The sequence below is a fragment of the Larus michahellis genome, chromosome 1 (genome assembly GCF_964199755.1).
Source record: "Larus michahellis chromosome 1, bLarMic1.1, whole genome shotgun sequence".
NCBI lineage: Eukaryota > Metazoa > Chordata > Aves > Charadriiformes > Laridae > Larus > Larus michahellis.
Window position 1 is genome coordinate 63,299,163 of NC_133896.1, and position 16,602 is coordinate 63,315,764.

Below are 16,602 nucleotides of genomic sequence, written 5' to 3' on the forward strand. Positions count from 1 at the left end.
TTTTGGCAATTAGCTAACGTTGCCAGCTTGGCTATGGAAATCAGCTTCTCACTCTTCTGTTGTGTAACTGGTCTCCCAGAGATAGCTCCTCTAGATGTCTTCTAGCCCTAGAGCGACTAAACTCAAGGGTGGAAAGACACCAGCTCTGCCTCTGTTTTTTTCAGTCTTACACAGGACCATCAGTGGCTGAAAGGGGAGTAGCAGGGGATGGCAGTGGGCCAGGGGCAGGAGACCTCTGTGTGGGTCTCACAGGGGGATGCTTGCTGGCTCAAGCCTACTGAGCTATTCCCACCTCAGAGGTGAGAAGGACAGGACGGCAATCACGCGAACTCATCCCCAGTCCACAGAGGAATGCCCACCATGCAATTGCAAATGCCCAAGTGATGTTTGGGGGAGGGCAGGATGGGGGCTCCTACACAGGCAGATGTGTAGAAATCAGCTCTCTGGTCTCCTGCGTGGTCTCCTGCCTTCCTTTTGCTCACACCCAGGGCAATGGGCTGACAGCTCTGCAGAGGAGCCTGCTGTGGTGGGTGGTTTTTCTTTTTTACCTTTGAAGCCATGGTGGGACAGGAGGAACTGGCACTCAGCTTTACACGGGCACAAAAACACTCACTAAGCCCTCCAGAGTCCTTCCTCCCTTCACACTGGAATTCTGTCCTTGGAGCAGCCGGAGGCGGCGGAGGCTGCGGTGGTGTGACTGCTGCCCCGTCCTGCCTAGCTCTTTAATTCAGAGCTATCTTCTGGCTGGAAGCAGTAATTGCACCCTACCCAAATGCTGCATCTAAAGCCACTGCTGTCAGTCCCTCCTCAGCAGGTACAGAGAACATTTCTGAACGAAAAGCCTCTTTCCTGCAGCCCCGTGCACATGCAAATGTTGCCCTTTGGTGGACGAGGAGCCGGAACTCAGTGGAAAAAGGCTCCAGGGGTGAGCCTCCCTGCTAGACAGTGGGGTTGAGGGAAAGGGGCTAGTCCCCATGCTCAGGACTGTGACTACAGCCTTCTGATCAAGAAGGTGTTGGCAGGAAGGCCGTGACATGGTGGAGGGTGTTGTCTCTTCCCCATCCGAGAGAGAGGCCAAATATGGACAAGTATTAGGGAGCATGGGCATCTCCCGTGGAAGCAATGAGGAAGGATGACCTCCGTCTCCTAACACATGGTGTACACCAGATGCAACTGTGGTCACCGTGGGTAACCAGCCAACAGTTTGGTGAACACTGAAACTCATTAAAACTAGTTTCCAGCAGAGCTGGGGGTTGATGGTGGCTGGTTTTTGAGCCCGATGGATAGTAAGCCTGGAGTACGGACTCACCCTTCGTTTCACACAGAGGTCACCCACTGGAGAGGACCCTTGACTGAGGAGCAGATCACTGGTATCTAACACGACACAAAAGCCAACCAAAGCTTAGTCAAACACAGCTCTCCCATATGTGCTCTGCTCTTGAATAAGAAATGACCTCCCACCGCAACGGATGGAGGCCTTCACTGGGTGTCTTCCCTCCACCCAGACCACTTTCACCAGGCTGGTAGCAACTCCTTCCCTCCGAGCCTGCCACCTTTCCATCAGATTTGGCTAAAACTGGGCAAAGAGCTGAGAAGGCAAGAGGGGTGGGCTGGAGAATAGGATAGAGCTGCAACACATCAGCGCTGCCTCCTTCGGAAACACAATGAAAATTCAATGGCTGCCTTTTCAGAGGCCAAAGGGACCCGCTTTGATCTTATACATCCCCTCTCCCTCGTCCACCCACCCACAAACATTTACCGGCGCCCCCCTCCTTTTACTAAGACCTTACTTGCAAGTGCTGCTTAGCTGAAAGACTCCGCGCTCACAAGTGGGAGACGCCACGCGCCGGTGCACAGACACGCACGTACCCGCCACCCAGCGGGGACAGGGTGGCCGTGGCAGGAGGGTGCTGGGGCCTTTGGGAGCAGAGGGAGGGGGACAGGGGCCCACACAAGGAGCCGGGTTTGCTCGCGGGCGGGCGGGGAGGTGGGACACAGCAGGGGCGGGGGAAAGGGCTGTGCCCCCGGGGTAGGTCCCTGCGCTATAAAAATGACTTCGGCTGGATCCAGCGGTAGGGAAGAGAGGCAGCTTCCACCTCTGCTCCTGCCTCCAACAGCATCGGCTGGGCAGGAGGATGCTGAGCAGAGCCAGGCCCTGAGGATGAAGGTCCAGGCGCTAACGGTCACTGCTCTCCTCCTGGTGCTGCTCTCTTCAGCTCCGGCACCATCTGAGGCAGTGGGGGGCCGTGCTGGCACCCGGGAGAGGCAGCCAGGACCTGGGAGCCATGGAGAAGACCCTCGGGCACCTGGAGATGGAGGGGACAACTTGCCTTCGCAGGGCTCGGAGGGCAGCCACCCCCTGTCCGGTGCATGGGAGGTGATGGGAGAGGCCTCTCCCAGCTCCAGGTCCCCCAGCAAGGCCATGGCCAAGCCCCCACTGGGCAGCAGCAAGCAGGACCCCCTCGGCAAGCTCCGGAGACTCCCACGGCAGCCCTCCCGCAGCAGGAGCCCGGGGCTGAGCCATCACCTGAAGGGCCACGGGAAGTTCAACGGGGACACGGTAAGCACAAGCCACCTGGGGCCAGCGAGGATGAGGGTTTGCAGTGGGACCAGGAGTGAGGGGAGGCACTAGCCCCCCGCTCCTCACCCCGGGGTCGGGCAACTCAGTGAGCCCCTTCAGCTCACCCGTCTGCAGGGCATGGAGGGGCTGCACGTGATGGTGTTACAGGTGCCTAACGAAGAGGATGGGGCCAAAGAAACGGGACCTTGTTATAACAGGGAGCCAGCAGCGGCTCCGGCAGGTCTGTGCAGCACAGAGACACCGAAACCAGGCAGGACAGCCCCAAAACACACTGCCACGCAGGGACGGGAGAGCACCCTCCCGGCACAGACCTGCGCCCTGAGCTCCCGGCAGTTTTTGCCCCCCAAACTCTCACAGTTTGGCTGCACACCCGCGCCAGGCAGGCAAGGGGGTTGGGAGAGCAGGGCTGGGGTGGCACCAGGCAGAGGGTTCCTGCACCCACACTGTGACCCATGGGCTGCCCTCACGTTGGTGGTACCTGCCCGAGCAACTCAGACAGCTCTCCAGCTTCAAAACAGTGTCCCCCCTACACACCTGACCCCTCAGCATCCCCACGCAGAACCTCACTGCCCAGCAGTCCCTGTGGGGACATAAAAAGCAGATAGGACTGAGGGCAGCAGGAGCAGATGCTGAGCGCTCCGTGTCCCTGCAAACATTGGGTAGAAAAAGCCACTTTTGGGCCATTCCTCATGAGCCGAACGTGAAAGCACCGGCCACAAGACGGCCTCACAGCGCTGTTCGGCTTGTGGGGCAGGCAAGGGTGGTGGGCAGGGACAGCCCTACACCCCACCTGGCACCTGGCGAGGCTCAGGGCAGAGCCGGTGGCTGTGCACGCAGGTGGTGAGCGGGTCAGGAGGCGAGCGCAGGCCTGGGTCCGTGTCCCACAACGCCATGCCCAGGAGGTGGGCTGAGGACACCCACCTGGTGCCACACAGGCGGCCGCCCTTCAGCCGCGGGGGCCAGCCACTTAGCGAGCTTTCTGCTCAAAGCAGGAACGGGCTGCCCCTGAAACCGCTTCCTCCGGCCCCGACTTCTCCAGCTGCTCGCGCGAAGCTGCTGCTCTGCAGCCTGCTGAGCAGCTTGTCCCGCTGCTGCAGGTTTTACTGCATTATGGTACCATTTTAAGTGGAAACCAACCATCCAGCAGCAAATGCCCATCCCAGTATATCGTATCATCTTCTGCAACTTGGCTTTGCTTTCTAACGAGAGCCTCTCCGGCCCGCCCGTCTTGGGGAGATGAAGAGGCTCTTTTGAGCTCATCTCACCCCCAAGGTATCACATCGCTGTCAGCTCCAGTGTGCCAGAGCCAACAAGCCCCTGGCAAGTGCGGTCCTGGGGCTGAGCAATTCACGTCACCCCAAAACAACACAACCGGCTGTGGGGCACGCACACCCCAAAAGGAAACCATCTGACTTGACAAGAGGCTGCTCTCAGGCAGCCCAAGCCTGGGCAGAAAGAATCTCTTCGAGCTTGTGCATGGCACAGGCTCCTGGGGGCCGTGGCTCTCAGCAGTGTGAGCAGAGAGCGATGACAAGGCTGTGCCTGGGAGGGGGTGCCAGGCCAGGGCTGGGCAAGGCTGTTTGCCGGCACCATGGCCACCTCTCTCCCTCCCTCTGTAGCACTCCTGCCATGGCATCCATTCCCGGCCCTGCCAGAAGCCCTCTGACTGCGGTGGCTGCCTGGGGCTCTACACCTGCAAGCTGCCTGCTGGTACCTGCGACCTGAAAGCCGTCTCCAGGCAGAGAGGTAGGCTGCAACCCCCCCCCCGCCAACCCGCCCGCCGGGGACCCCCACACACAGCCACCCTTCGGCTACACCCCTCCACAACCAAATCAGGCCCACCTGTGCAGGGCATGGTCTCGTCTCCTAAACTCCACGCACGGGGCTCCCCATCTGTCCTGTCACCACTGGCCACCGTCAGTTGGCATTTTCCCAGCACCCTGAGCCCTCAGAAAGCCAAGGATGGGTACGGGGTTCAGGGTTTAGCAAGTGACTTGGGAGTCACCAAGCTCGGCTCTCCTGGACTTCACGGGCTCCCAGCCCCGCAGAGCTGCTCACGTTGGCGTGTGCGAGCTGCTTAATTACTCAGGGACCATCACGGAGTGGAGATCGCAGTTTTTAACATTTAACCACACGGAGAGAGTGTCCCCAGTCTCCAGCATCCCTCGGCCTATCCATACTGCCCCTGGACTGGCCCCTTGCCTTTAGCACCCACATACACATGGTCACGGAGGAGAAACTCATCCAAGGCTCCAAAGCACCCAGACACCAGCTCTGGTGCGGGAAACCCTTGGTTGTGGGATGTACAGTAGGCAAGTATAATGTTCTGGGTGTATATACAGTAATATATATAGTGTGTGTGTACGTTTGTAGTGTACAGGGCTCTGTTCACACAGTCTTCTCTGGGCATGTGCTGTTGGCAGCCTCCTCGGGAGGACACACGGGCCCATGGTCAGACCCAGCACAGCCCATCTTACAGCTTCTCTTCACAGGTGGGTTCCTCCAAAGCCTCCAGAGCCCTGAGGGGCGCAGGGTCCTCCTCATCCTGGAGCAACACGGCTCGAGGTAAAGCTGGAGAGGCTGTCCTGCAGCTGGAGACCAGCACGCTCTGTCCGAGTTTCATTTTAAATCCTTAATGACATGGCTGTAAATATCACTTTCACTGCACTTCTCATGCCGCTGTTTTTTAACACTCCCCTGGATTTTGTACGCTACGTCAGCTTGATTCCTGCTTTCCTGAGAGCTGCCAATGAAAGCACTGAGTAACCACAGAGCCAAGTGATGGCAGAGCCCACTTGGAGACCCCTAAATGAGACAAACGGGGCTATTTCACAACCCATTTTGATTTGAGCGAGAAGGATGTCGCAGTAAAAGCTGACAGTATCTCGGCATGCTCACACGCGAGTTCAAGCTGAGCTAAGGGGCCTGTCAGCATCGTGTGCCCCAGGGAACCCGCCCAGCTCCTTACCACGGCTCCCACCGAGGAAGGCAAAGTCCCACGCTGTTGGGAACGTCACCTGAGAAGCGGAACGCAGAGCCCCCAGGCACAGGCTTGGCGGTGGGGGACCACGTAGGAGACCTGCTTCTGAAGGCCTAAACTGAGCCACGAGAGCAGCTTCATTTAGCACGCCACAAAGCTTTGTAGGCATCCTGGCCACCTTTGCGTTGTGTGGGTGCATCCCGGCTTTGCAAAACCCCTTTTGCCTCCATTAAAAACACCTTTTAAAAAGCAAACCAAAACACAGTGTTTGATTCACCTTGACCTCCACTGCAGTTTCCTTTGGCGGGCCACCACCCCCTCTGATGGAGTGGGCTTTAAGTAGTGACAATTTTGCTCAGTACACCATCCCCCTGGTCACCCCTGCGGGAGCCTGACCCTGGGCAGGGGGCAGATAAATGCCCCTGGCTTCTCTGACCCCCTTCTATCGCTCCTTCAACTGTCTCCGCAGAGGGGTTGGGGAGTGTAGAGATGCAGGTGCTGCCTACCTGCCCCTGCCCAGCACGGCACTACTGCTCTCCTGCATTTATGGTGCTCACCACAGAACCACAGAGGGGTTGAGGTGCGAAGGGACCCCTGGAGGTCATCTGGGCCAACCCCCTGCTCAAGCAGGGTTACCTAGAGCTTTGGACACTGCCCTCACAAGCGGTACAAGGGAAAAAGCTTTTGCACCAGTTGGAAAGAGCCCTCATCCTGCCCTCAAGCTCCTCAAACCTCCCCTGACACCTCCCCACCTCTCCTCCCCACCAAAACAGGCAGAGAAGCGAGCAGGAGGCGGGCAATGGCAGGTCCTACCTCCTCCCCACCCAGGAGCTCCAAAGGCAGCAGCAGCAAGCACGCCCCACTTTCCGGCTTCCTACTGCACCCCCGGCAGCAACACCTGAGAGGGGAGAGGAGAGCCCGTCTCGCCTTCCAGACGCAGGCTCCGCTTCGGCTCCCCCTGCAGGCAGCCAGGCGAGCGAACGAGGCCACCCGGGCTGCGAGGCTCATGGGGAAGCCGAGGGCTTGGCCAAGCCAAGGGCTCAGCTCCTAGATGTCCTCTCCGGCTTCACCAACCTTCCCCAAAACACCAAGGGTCCACATGCCTTTTACACCACTCGGTTTTAATTACACTGCGTAAGGAAAGGCCTCTCTGCGTGCCAGGACACCCTGGCACAGCCGCCCGAGGAGCTGGCCGGCCCATCAAGTCCTCAGTAGGTTTAGTGGTTCCCCCTCACCCCCTCTCCCTTGCTTGGAAGCTCCTCCCGGTCAGTCCACATCACCCCTGCAGCCCTCAGCATCCTCGCTTTGCAGGGACCTATTTCCATACATCTCTGTTCCTCCCCTCCTCCATGCCCGAGCTTTGCCTGCTCAGTACCGTGGGAGTCCTGCTTCGGCCTCCTGCAGCACCAGGCGGAGAGGAGGCAGGGCAAGAGTCATCGGTTAATAATTGTTCTAACCCCAACATAAATAGAAAAAAAATACAACAAAACAAAGAATTGACTAGCTAAGAGATCCAATCCGCTGGGATGCCTGCAACGTGCTAGTGCAGAGTTCAGAGAGTGCTTGGTCCAGTGCATGGTACTGTAGATATCCAGAAACCTGTCCCGGCAGCCCCGCAGCCATCAAATCTTCCTGCGGCGCCACACATCCATGCGAGCACGTCCTGGCTGCAGTCAGCTCGCCCAAGGCTGTTGGCTCCTGGGAGCAGGCCGAATGGAAACAGATGATAATAGTCTGATTTATTGCTGTTAAATGGTTAAGCCATTCTCTTCTGTGGAACGGGGATGTGCTTCACTCTTACTTTTTGTGGAGGAATTTCATTTTGCTACCTGGAGAGAGAGAAAGGAAAATGGACTCCCCACAGCGACAGGTAAAACAAGTGTCACTCTCCCCCCCACTCACCACCAGCCATGCAGGCCTATGCAGAGAATCATTCCTGCTGCCAACCTTTGGTCCTTACCCACCTCCGCCTGCCCTGGAAAGCTCAAGTAGGTGCCTGCAGAGCAGGTCATAGCTCTGCCCATCCCCTGGGGGCAGCGCTGCAGACTGGGACCCTGCAAGCTCCCAGACACACGTTCCAGAAACCCAGTTGCCCAGTGGTCCTGGAAGGTGAAGGTATTACTAAGCTCACCTGGGCAGAGCGTGTGGGGGTAAGAGGCAGGGCACACCGGCCTCACTGACACTGCTGCTCTTAAATGGCCAAGAAAAGACAAGAGGGCCAGGGATGTGATCTGAACAAAAGATCAAACTCTCTTAGCCATGATGTCCAATGACTTATCAAGGACTTCTAACCTCAGTCTGTAGCTCTCGTCTAGCCTCACTTACAGCAGAAAATGGATTCAGCCTTAGGATACTCCTGGGCGACTCCCACCACTGATCCCTAAGGGCAAACCTGAAGGCCGTGGAGGCTGTGTCACTCTCCCCATCAGGAACTGCCTCCACCACCCCTGAGTCACTGGTTGCTCCACTGCATCCTCAGACCCGTCTGTATCCTTTGGAAGGCACGACATAGCTCATGGCCCAAACTTTGGTTCCCCACCAGCCTCCAGACAAGTGGCAGACCAGGGGACAGAGCCAACAGGGTGCTGGAGCAGGGATACATGGCCAGGCACTGATCACTCAAGACTCAGAGCGCTGCTCTGCAGGAAGCCACATACAGTCACTAGTAGAGTCCTACCACCCTTCAGCAGCTTCTCTGCTGCCAAACCTGAAGGCAACAAGAAGCCCAAGCCTCCTGAGAAGCCAAGGGATTTGCTAGTTCCTTACCTAGGCCTTTCAGGAACCTATTGACTCCACTCTGCTCCCCGCTGGGAAGTGTTTCCAGGTACTCCTGAGCCCGTACCTCAAACAGACCTGCAGAAAAAAACAAGTCAACAACAATCGTCACACAAGATTTAACCTCTTTTACTCAGCCACCTACTCAAGTGCCCGCTGCTCGCTGGTGCCTGGCGGGGAACGGCTAAGCCAGCATCAAGCAGCAGCAGGGATGAAAAACTTCAGCTCCCAGTAGAGCCCTTGGGACTGTGGGATAACAGGAGTGAAACAACAGAAGCAGCTCTGGGAAGGACACGCACATTCATGTTTTCTACTAGCCAAAACAGCTATAACCAATCCATACACTGTGCCAGCAGTGTACCCCTTCTGTGACGGTCCTGATGGGAATTCAACATGGAACAAAGAGGCACACACATGGAGGATACTGTTTATGTCCCTTACTGCAGCGGTGAAGGGTGCCTGTAACGCCAACCTCAATGAGAAACTACCAGATCACACACAAAAAGCCCCCGTTCTCCACTATGTCCCACTATGCTCCTGTGAGGCGATGTGCCCCTTGGGGAAGATAAGGAAGCAGAGACAAAAAAATCCCCGAGTGACTCCCTGAAGGCCACCCAGGGGTGTCAGAACAAACCATCAGCCTGCACTCTTGCTTCCCTACCATCTCCCTCCTGGTGTCCCAGCATCACGGTGCTGGGGATGGGGCTGGTGAGCATGTGCCAGCTCTTGTGGGAGCAACAGTGGAGTTTCCACAACTGCAGAACCCAGGCAGAGCCCCTCACCTCTGACCCCCTGCTTCCGCAGCTCCCGCTCCTGAATGAAGCCCCCGAACATCTGTGTCTCCATGAAGACCTCCAGGAAGCGTCGGAGGCTCTTGGATGAGACGGACTTGCGGAAAGCTTCGCGCTGCAGGGTCCGCTCCTCTCGCTCGGTGGGGGTCAGGAAGAGGGAGTAGTGGCCCACGATCTCCACAAAGAAACGGACAAAGGCCTCTGACACCACCTCATTCAAAGGGCTGGTCTCTAAGGAGAAAAGAAAGAGGCAGCGGTGAGGACAGTGCTCTAAGAACATGCTAGGAAAAGCCCTGGGCACAAACTCCCTGGCTTTTTACGACCTGAGCAGGAAAAGATGCCCAAGACAGAGAGCATCCTAGGAAGTGCTTGCCATGGAAGAGGACTGGGCTACTATTCCCTTGAAAGCCACGCAGCTTTGTCTTGTCTCCCCTGCAACCAGGAGATGCCCCTGCTGCACCCGAAAGAGCCGCCTCAGCCCAGTCACCTGTGAGCTACACAGCCACCTCAGAGACTGCAGCTCTGCAGGGGGCCTGTCCCCCAGAGGAGCCTGCATCACTCACGGGGTCAGCAGCAGAGAGGCCTGTGGGACACCCCCCTCCCCACCGAAAGGGGTTCCCTGGAGCCGTAGGGGAAAACAGACAGAGCCAGGAAGAGACAAATACTGTTTGTCTTCACGCAAAGAGAATTGTCCCCAGTGCAACAGAATATTTAACACAGCTTCAACCAAAATCCTCACCTACCTCCAGTTTCTGTGGTGTTAAATTCAATACAAGCTTAGTTTTCCCCTAAGAAGCGACAGGAGAAAAAGAGGCAGGAAGAGACGTGGTTTTAAGCTGAAAGGCACTGTGCTTTACCCTGCTTGCCATTGACAGGGCCCTCCTCCTTGTCGCTTGCCAGCTCGTTCCTCTGCTCCAAAATGTGCTCTAGGGCAGCCTGCAGCTTGCGGGGCAGGATGGAGTCCTCATCTTCCATCTGCAAAACAGAGCCACCTCCTCAGGGCCTGGGACCCGGACATAGCCAGACCCTGCCCTTCTCCTCACCAGCTCCTATCCGGTCCCTAGCACAGCAGGGGGAGCACTAAAAATGAACTGTGAGGAAAGGAAGAGGGAGAACTTGTAATACACTTGGCACTTTCCCAGCACCTCCCAGTGCAGGACTATCAAGAAGTGCGAGAGGAAAAAGAAAGGGGGTGTCTTGTCCCAAATATTCTCCTATTCTGGAAGAATTTCAGATGTCCTATTTGGGAGGCTACTGGGCAGGGCTCACCGGTGGCCCCACTGTCTGCCTGCAAGCACTCGCACCACCACAAAGAGGATGTATCTGAACAATGCTGGCGAGCAGCCAGGTGAGCACAACCCCCTGCTCAGCTCCGCTCAGGCACCGATCGCGTTATGGAGGCGTAATGGGTTCCCGTAGACCAAGGAACTGCCGCTGAGTGTGTGCCCTGACTGAGACAGTGTGATTTAGCTTAAACCTCCAAAAGAGAGGTGCGAAGTAAAGCATTTCCCTGCAGCTAAGGCAGCTGTCAAGCAAGAACTGCACCGAAGGAGTGGCCTTCACCCACACGCTACACCCTGCAGCAGGAGATGTGCTCGTCCCCTCCCACCCATGGGACCTGACACATGTCAGAGACCGATGCAGCCAGCACTGCTCAGTGATCTGCTGAAGAGCTTGGGGGAAAAACTAGCTTCCCAGGCCAGAAGGACGTTCGTTCATCTGCCCACTTCCCTTCAACATCCTGCTCCTCCTTTCCACAACAAAGGGAAGTAAAAATCAGCAGGCAATTTCATCTGCAGAGCAACTGCTGGGTTCCCATTTACCAGCTTCCTACTTGTGTCACACCTAGTGCAAGGAACAAGGAATCACAAGCTCCTCAGGCAAGAAGGGATTTGAAGAAATCGAGGCTCCCTTTCCCGCTCCGGGCCAGGTACGTGATAGGAGCAGGACTGACAGACACAGGCTGGAAGAGCCCACGCTGCTCCCCAGCAGACAGTGCTAAGCCGAGGCTTTCCAGCTCTGCCCTCAGCCTTACAGGATGCCATTTAAGGACCCGTTAAGGACCTGCAGTGCTCAAGTTGCACCGTTTCCCTCTTTAAAAAAAAGAGAGATAGATAATGGACAATGGTTTGGTCCTCAATAGCTGTGATTTGGGACTCTCATATTACATATGTACACAGCAACTCGTATAACAATGCCAATCACAAATCCTGCCACAGTTTGCATGGGAGTAAGCGATCCAGCCACCCAGGTGGGTCAGCAAACACAGATGGAGGTAAGGTGTCGTGGAAGAAGGGGATAGAAGATGGAGGATACGAAATAGCTCTGCTCACCTGTCTCAAAAACCGGTTATTTACAAGGTCAACAACGAGGACCTAAGAACGACAGAGCAAGAATAAAAGGGGAAGTCATTATTTCCATCACTGGAGTTTATCTTAATCTACAACTGCTCTGGAGGAAATGCTTCGGCCCTGCCCCTGCTCCTCCTACCCACCACTGCAGCTGGAGCAGGCACCCAAGCGCAAGCCAAAAGCGGAGCCCTTGTTGCGGCTTTCTAACGATGTCGCCACAAACCACAGAACAGCTTGGACAGCAGGAGGCTGTGCTCCAAGCCCATCCCACTGCTCCTCACCACCCCATCAGGGTCAGAGCTCCGTCTTTTCTCCTCATGTGCTGCACTGCTGTCCCCTGGGTGGGCAGGGAGGGAGATGACTCCCCGATCATGTTCAGCCTTGCTGCGTCCACCCTTGTGCACCATGAACCTTGTTCTTAACTATTTACCCCTTCCGTTAGGCACCTGTGTTAATCAGAGGGCCAGCTATCCTGGCCAATTTGTAGCAATTATACGTCAAGCCTGGCAGACTTTGTGCTTAGCCCCTAGACAGCGCTACACAGAAACCAACAGAAACTTAAATAAAATCATCTCCTACCCGCTGCAGCCCCACGGTGGGAGATCCCAGCCCCCCACCTTCCCAAGCTGCGGACAAGGCAGAGCGCAGACCTCTGTCTCCCCGGGGGATGTCCGCCTCTTCCCTCATCCCCACGCTCGCAGGAGCCAGAGGACGAGAGCTCAGCTCCCTCATGCTGCCAGCTGCCAAGGCAGACTCTCGAGAGCAGCCTTTCTGGGACAGAAGACAACTCAGCCCACTGGAAGCAACCAAGAGCAAGGCTGCGGTGTGGGGGCATGGCTCACCTCCTCCACTGGGAGCTCCTTCAGGCGGGGCAGGGAGCTGGAGAGCAGGCCGATGAGGAAGGGGGTGGGAGAGCACACGATGTCGATCATGGAAGGCGGCAGCACAGGGATGTAGGTGTGCTGCCAGGTGAAGGGGTACAGGAGGGCCACTGTGGCATGGCAACACTTGGAGAGAGTGCTGGAAGATGAAACACAACAAAGGGCAATGGCTGGTCAGTCAGGAGATCAGTGGTGCTTCCTAGAGATCAGGGCTCTTTCAATTGTTCAATTGATCCTTGTAATTACTAGGGGTTTTCTCAGATTTCTGACCCCATTTTTCAGTTTTAGGAGCAATAATTTGAGGTAGGAACCCAGGTTATGAAAGATGATCCTGGCCCGCACACATGTGACGAGAGCTTGGTCCCACTGAATCCAGCATCTGTTCCTCTAGTGCCCTGATGGAAAACATCAGATGGGGTCTTCCATGCTACTGCCTTTCACTAGAGAAACGAGTTTATTCTCCCACAGCATGTCTCTGTGGCTGTTCCCATGGGAAAGCCACAGGTCTGAATGCACAGGGGCTACACTCTCCAGCACAGACAGCACACAGCTGTGGGGCACAGAAGCCAGGTCCACCACTACAGCAACTATCTGTTGGGTCCAACTGTGGCCCACTTACCATTGGCCATACTCTTAGCCTCAGCTGGACAACCTGCTTGGACTCCCCGGCAAATCCCTGGGTGCAGCCTGCAGCCACAAAGTCACCAGGTGTTTCTGCACGTCATTCCACCCACGGTCCACCTCTGCCCCTTGGCTTGCTACCTGTGCAGCATATATGCTTTGCTTTTGGGCAACCCTTAGCAGAAGTAATTGCATTCCAATGGTATGCTTTTATATCAGTTCCAATCACTCCAATAGCTCCTAGCAGCCATGCTGGAACATGGGGGAAGGAGGAAGGCAGCCACCTCCAGCCAAGGCTATACAGGCACCCCACAGCCTGCGAAGACGGCCAAGGCTACTCAGAACCACAGGAGAGTGAAATCCCCGGAGGGGTGCACACGGCAGGCCTCTGCGGGATGCTGCCCGCGGCTCACAGGACCACAGACTTCCTTCTTCCCCCTTCAAAGACCACCAGCGGCTCATCTGGAAGCGCCTTTGGTGACAACTTCCAAGAGGGTCTGTCCAGAAACCCCATCAGCTCTCTGGCAGGAGGCAAGCAGACACGGCAGAGCTTGCTGCAGGGCACCAGTTACTCATCCGTTCTGGGTCTGGAAGCATTTGTATGCATCAAGGGAGGGGGAAGGCTCGCCACTATAAACCCTGTACATCACGTCATTTTGTTTTACTAGCATCCAGGACTCGAATGGCTGGAGGAGGGGAGGGAGGCTGGTGCAGCCAGGAAGAGTCATGTCGCCGAGGAAGGGCGCCCAGCTGGCTCCTGTTAAACTCCATGGGGGAATTTACACTCAGCATCCCGGATCTGGAAGTTTATTGCTGATTTGAGAGGGAAGGGGGTTTCATGGGTGTGGACTCGAGCTCTCTCTGAAAAGTGAAGCCTGCTTTCCCTTCCCCCCCAGCTCCAGCTAAGTCTGGTGGATTTGAATCCCTGTGCTGTAACGCTAACACACGCTGAGCAGTGTGGCGGCTGGACTACAGCTGGCTGGCTTCCATCAGAGAAGTTCAGTTTAGCAGAACACAGTTATGGTTGCTGGGACATCAGTATGAAGAAATCAGGCAGTAAACATTGTTAAACACATGATGCTTTTCGAAGATAAGTAAATCTCAGGGGAGAGGCTGCAATCTGCTTCACGTGAGAATTTTATCTAGGACTGCAACAGGTAGGGAACGGGCTTTAAGCCTTTAGCTGGTAAAACCCCCTCAGTTCCACATCCTTGTTTAGGAAGGTCTTAGAGTATCCCCCTCCCTTCTCCGCATTCATTCCCGCTGGCTGCTCTTCTGTCACTGCTCTCAAGCTGTGACTGCCCTCACCAGTAAGACCATGTCTTGCTGTGTCTACCACACAGGCAAGGTAGATAACGAATAGGAGAAAAACAAAACGAAAATAGTGGGAAAACATAGAGCTAGTAAGAAACAGGAACATTTACAAAAAATGCCAAACCTACCCAGAAAAAATGTGGGAACAATATCAGAGTAGATTATTTCTCTCATATCTTTCATACAAGCTAATTTTGAAAGGAACTGCAACAGAAGTGAATGTGCCATCTTAGAAGTGCACTCCAAGTTAATGAGATCCTTTAAAAACTGTCCCCTTTGAGGCGGTGTTACTTGTACACTCATATGTCTCAGGCCAGGTTAGCAGATGCAAAAGCAGAGACTTCTCTTCCTCTCCATTACTACAGAGCATATTTTCCACTTCTCAATCTCTGACTGATAATAGCCCCAGTAATAAAAGCAGCAGCATCATGGTGAAAGCTGAAAGAACAACTCCTGTCATCACTTGTGCGCCACACTGTGGCACTGCTCTTAGACCACCACCACTGGACTTCCTCTTCTTTGAAGAGAGGTTGAAGGTGGAAGTGTTAGAAGTTTCACCTTTGTCACAAACCCTCAATCTTGAAGGCACGTCCAACTTTCCTGCCTAAAACTGGGAACTGCCTTTACGGACAGCATTTGAGAAACAAAGGAAAGGATCTCTGTGATTCCAGGTAACTCCACAGAGGAACAGTGTGCAGCTGAAGTATATGGTTATTTATGGCATGGTGAGATATTACGGCATGCTGTCTCCTGCTATATTTATGGTGGCTTGTTCTTCCCTCAACCCTGCTCTCAAGTCCCAGCGAGTACACATGGTACGTGAGAGATTAAGTGGGAGGAAAGATGGCTGAGGTCCAGTTAGTGGAAGTCACAGAGCTGTGTAAGTCTGAAATTGTATGTACCACGCAGTGGGAAGTAAAGATAGCTTCCCCTTCCACCCTTCCATCTGTGAATGCCTCATCGCCTTCAGCATGAATCCTAGTGATCTCTGCTCTGGAACATTTCTCACTGGGCAGACATTTTCAAGGAACAATACTGACAGGACTGAGGTCTGAGAACCTCCTTTGGAGGCAAAGCAGTTCAGAGATGGACACAGAGGAAGTAACATTGAGGTAGCTCTTCCACATATGATTCAGTCAGACTTGTTCTGCAGATAGTCTCAGGGAGACGCAGCTTGCCAGGAGCCCAGCAGAACCTCGGTCCTTTGGAATGACTCAAGCCTAAGATCCCTCCTTCTCTCGCATACAGCACTGCAATAAGCAGTGAGGGACTGCTGATTCACACCACAGCTACTGAGCCTTGCAAAAGAATCCAGTATGGTATAGTCCTTTTATGCCATCCGTGTGACCACACGCTCTTTAGCCAGCAGCGACGGAGGAGGCTGCCTGAACTACATCACAGTCATAACACAGCAGGTACCACTCTGTGTAGAGAGTGAACACGGCCACTGAACTTCTGGGCACTGCTCAAGCTGGATCATAGAATCACAGAATGGTTCAGGTTGGAAGGGACCTTAAAGATCATCTAATTCCAAGCCCCCTGCCACGGGCAGGGACACCTCCCACTAGACCAGGTTGCTCAAAGCCCCATCCAGCCTGGCCTTGAACACTTCCAGGGATGGGGCATCCACAACTTCTCTGGGGAGCCTGTTCCAGTGCCTCACTACCCTCACAGTAAAGAATTTCTTCCTAATATCTAATCTCAATCTACCGTCTTTCAGTTTGAAACCACTACTCCTGGTCCTTTTGTTATACTCCCTGATAAATAGTCCCTCCCCATCTCTCCTGTAGGCCCTCCTCAGGTACTAGGCTCCCTGGAGCCTTCTCTTCTCCAGGCTGAACAACCCCAACTCTCTAAGCCTGTCCTCACAGGAGAGGTGCTCCAGCCCTCTGTTCATTTTCGTGGCCCTTCTCTGGACCCATTCCAACAGGTTCGTGTCCTTCCTGTGCTGAGGACTCCAAAACTGGACACAGTACTCCAGGCGCAGTCTCACCAGAGAGCAGTAGAGGGGTGGCCATCTCTTTCTGTGAGATATGCGCGTCCCTTAACACAACCTGAACGGTTTAATGCATTTGCAAAGCACTATGTATTTCAATGTCCATCACCCCTTCAAGGGTTCTTACGCAGGCAGCCAATGGCTTTGGGTAGCTACAGCCAATGTCCCTACTGAAATACTGATATCCCAGGACGTATGTGCCCCAGCCTTGATGACGACTGCTGCCATTGGAGTAATACTGCCACAGACTGCTGTGTTTTGCTTGGAGATGCCACCAGGAGTGAAGAGATCTACCTAGTGTGTCACAGTGCA

The 16,602-nt window shown here is 55.0% G+C and overlaps 2 protein-coding genes across 6 annotated transcripts in view; one reads left to right on the plus strand and one right to left on the minus strand.

Annotated features, from left to right (window-relative positions):
* The first annotated feature begins 1,887 nt into the window (after positions 1–1,887).
* LOC141741553 (uncharacterized) lies at positions 1,888–5,821 on the plus strand. Its single transcript, XM_074582395.1, has 3 exons — positions 1,888–2,560; positions 4,201–4,327; positions 5,074–5,821. Exons 1-3 carry the CDS (start codon positions 2,051–2,053, stop codon positions 5,148–5,150), a joined length of 714 nt encoding a protein of 237 aa, XP_074438496.1. The 5' UTR covers positions 1,888–2,050; the 3' UTR covers positions 5,151–5,821.
* An 840-nt stretch (positions 5,822–6,661) lies between these two features.
* The window catches only part of DENND2A (DENN domain containing 2A), a 63,347-nt gene continuing 53,406 nt past the window's right edge, over positions 6,662–16,602 (minus strand). For 3 of the 5 annotated variants that reach the window (XM_074582360.1, XM_074582350.1, XM_074582341.1), the window contains 6 exons: positions 12,321–12,498; positions 11,461–11,502; positions 9,985–10,102; positions 9,119–9,358; positions 8,328–8,414; positions 6,662–7,390 (listed from right to left, as the gene is read on the minus strand). In XM_074582360.1, the coding sequence (XP_074438461.1) occupies positions 7,359–7,390; positions 8,328–8,414; positions 9,119–9,358; positions 9,985–10,102; positions 11,461–11,502; positions 12,321–12,498 (697 nt within the window). In that variant the 3' untranslated portion in view covers positions 6,662–7,358. Of the gene's footprint in view, positions 7,391–8,327; positions 8,415–9,118; positions 9,359–9,870; positions 10,103–11,460; positions 11,503–12,320; positions 12,499–16,602 lie in introns of all 5 variants that reach the window. The other 2 variants (XR_012586387.1, XR_012586385.1) reach the window with 1 other exon arrangement.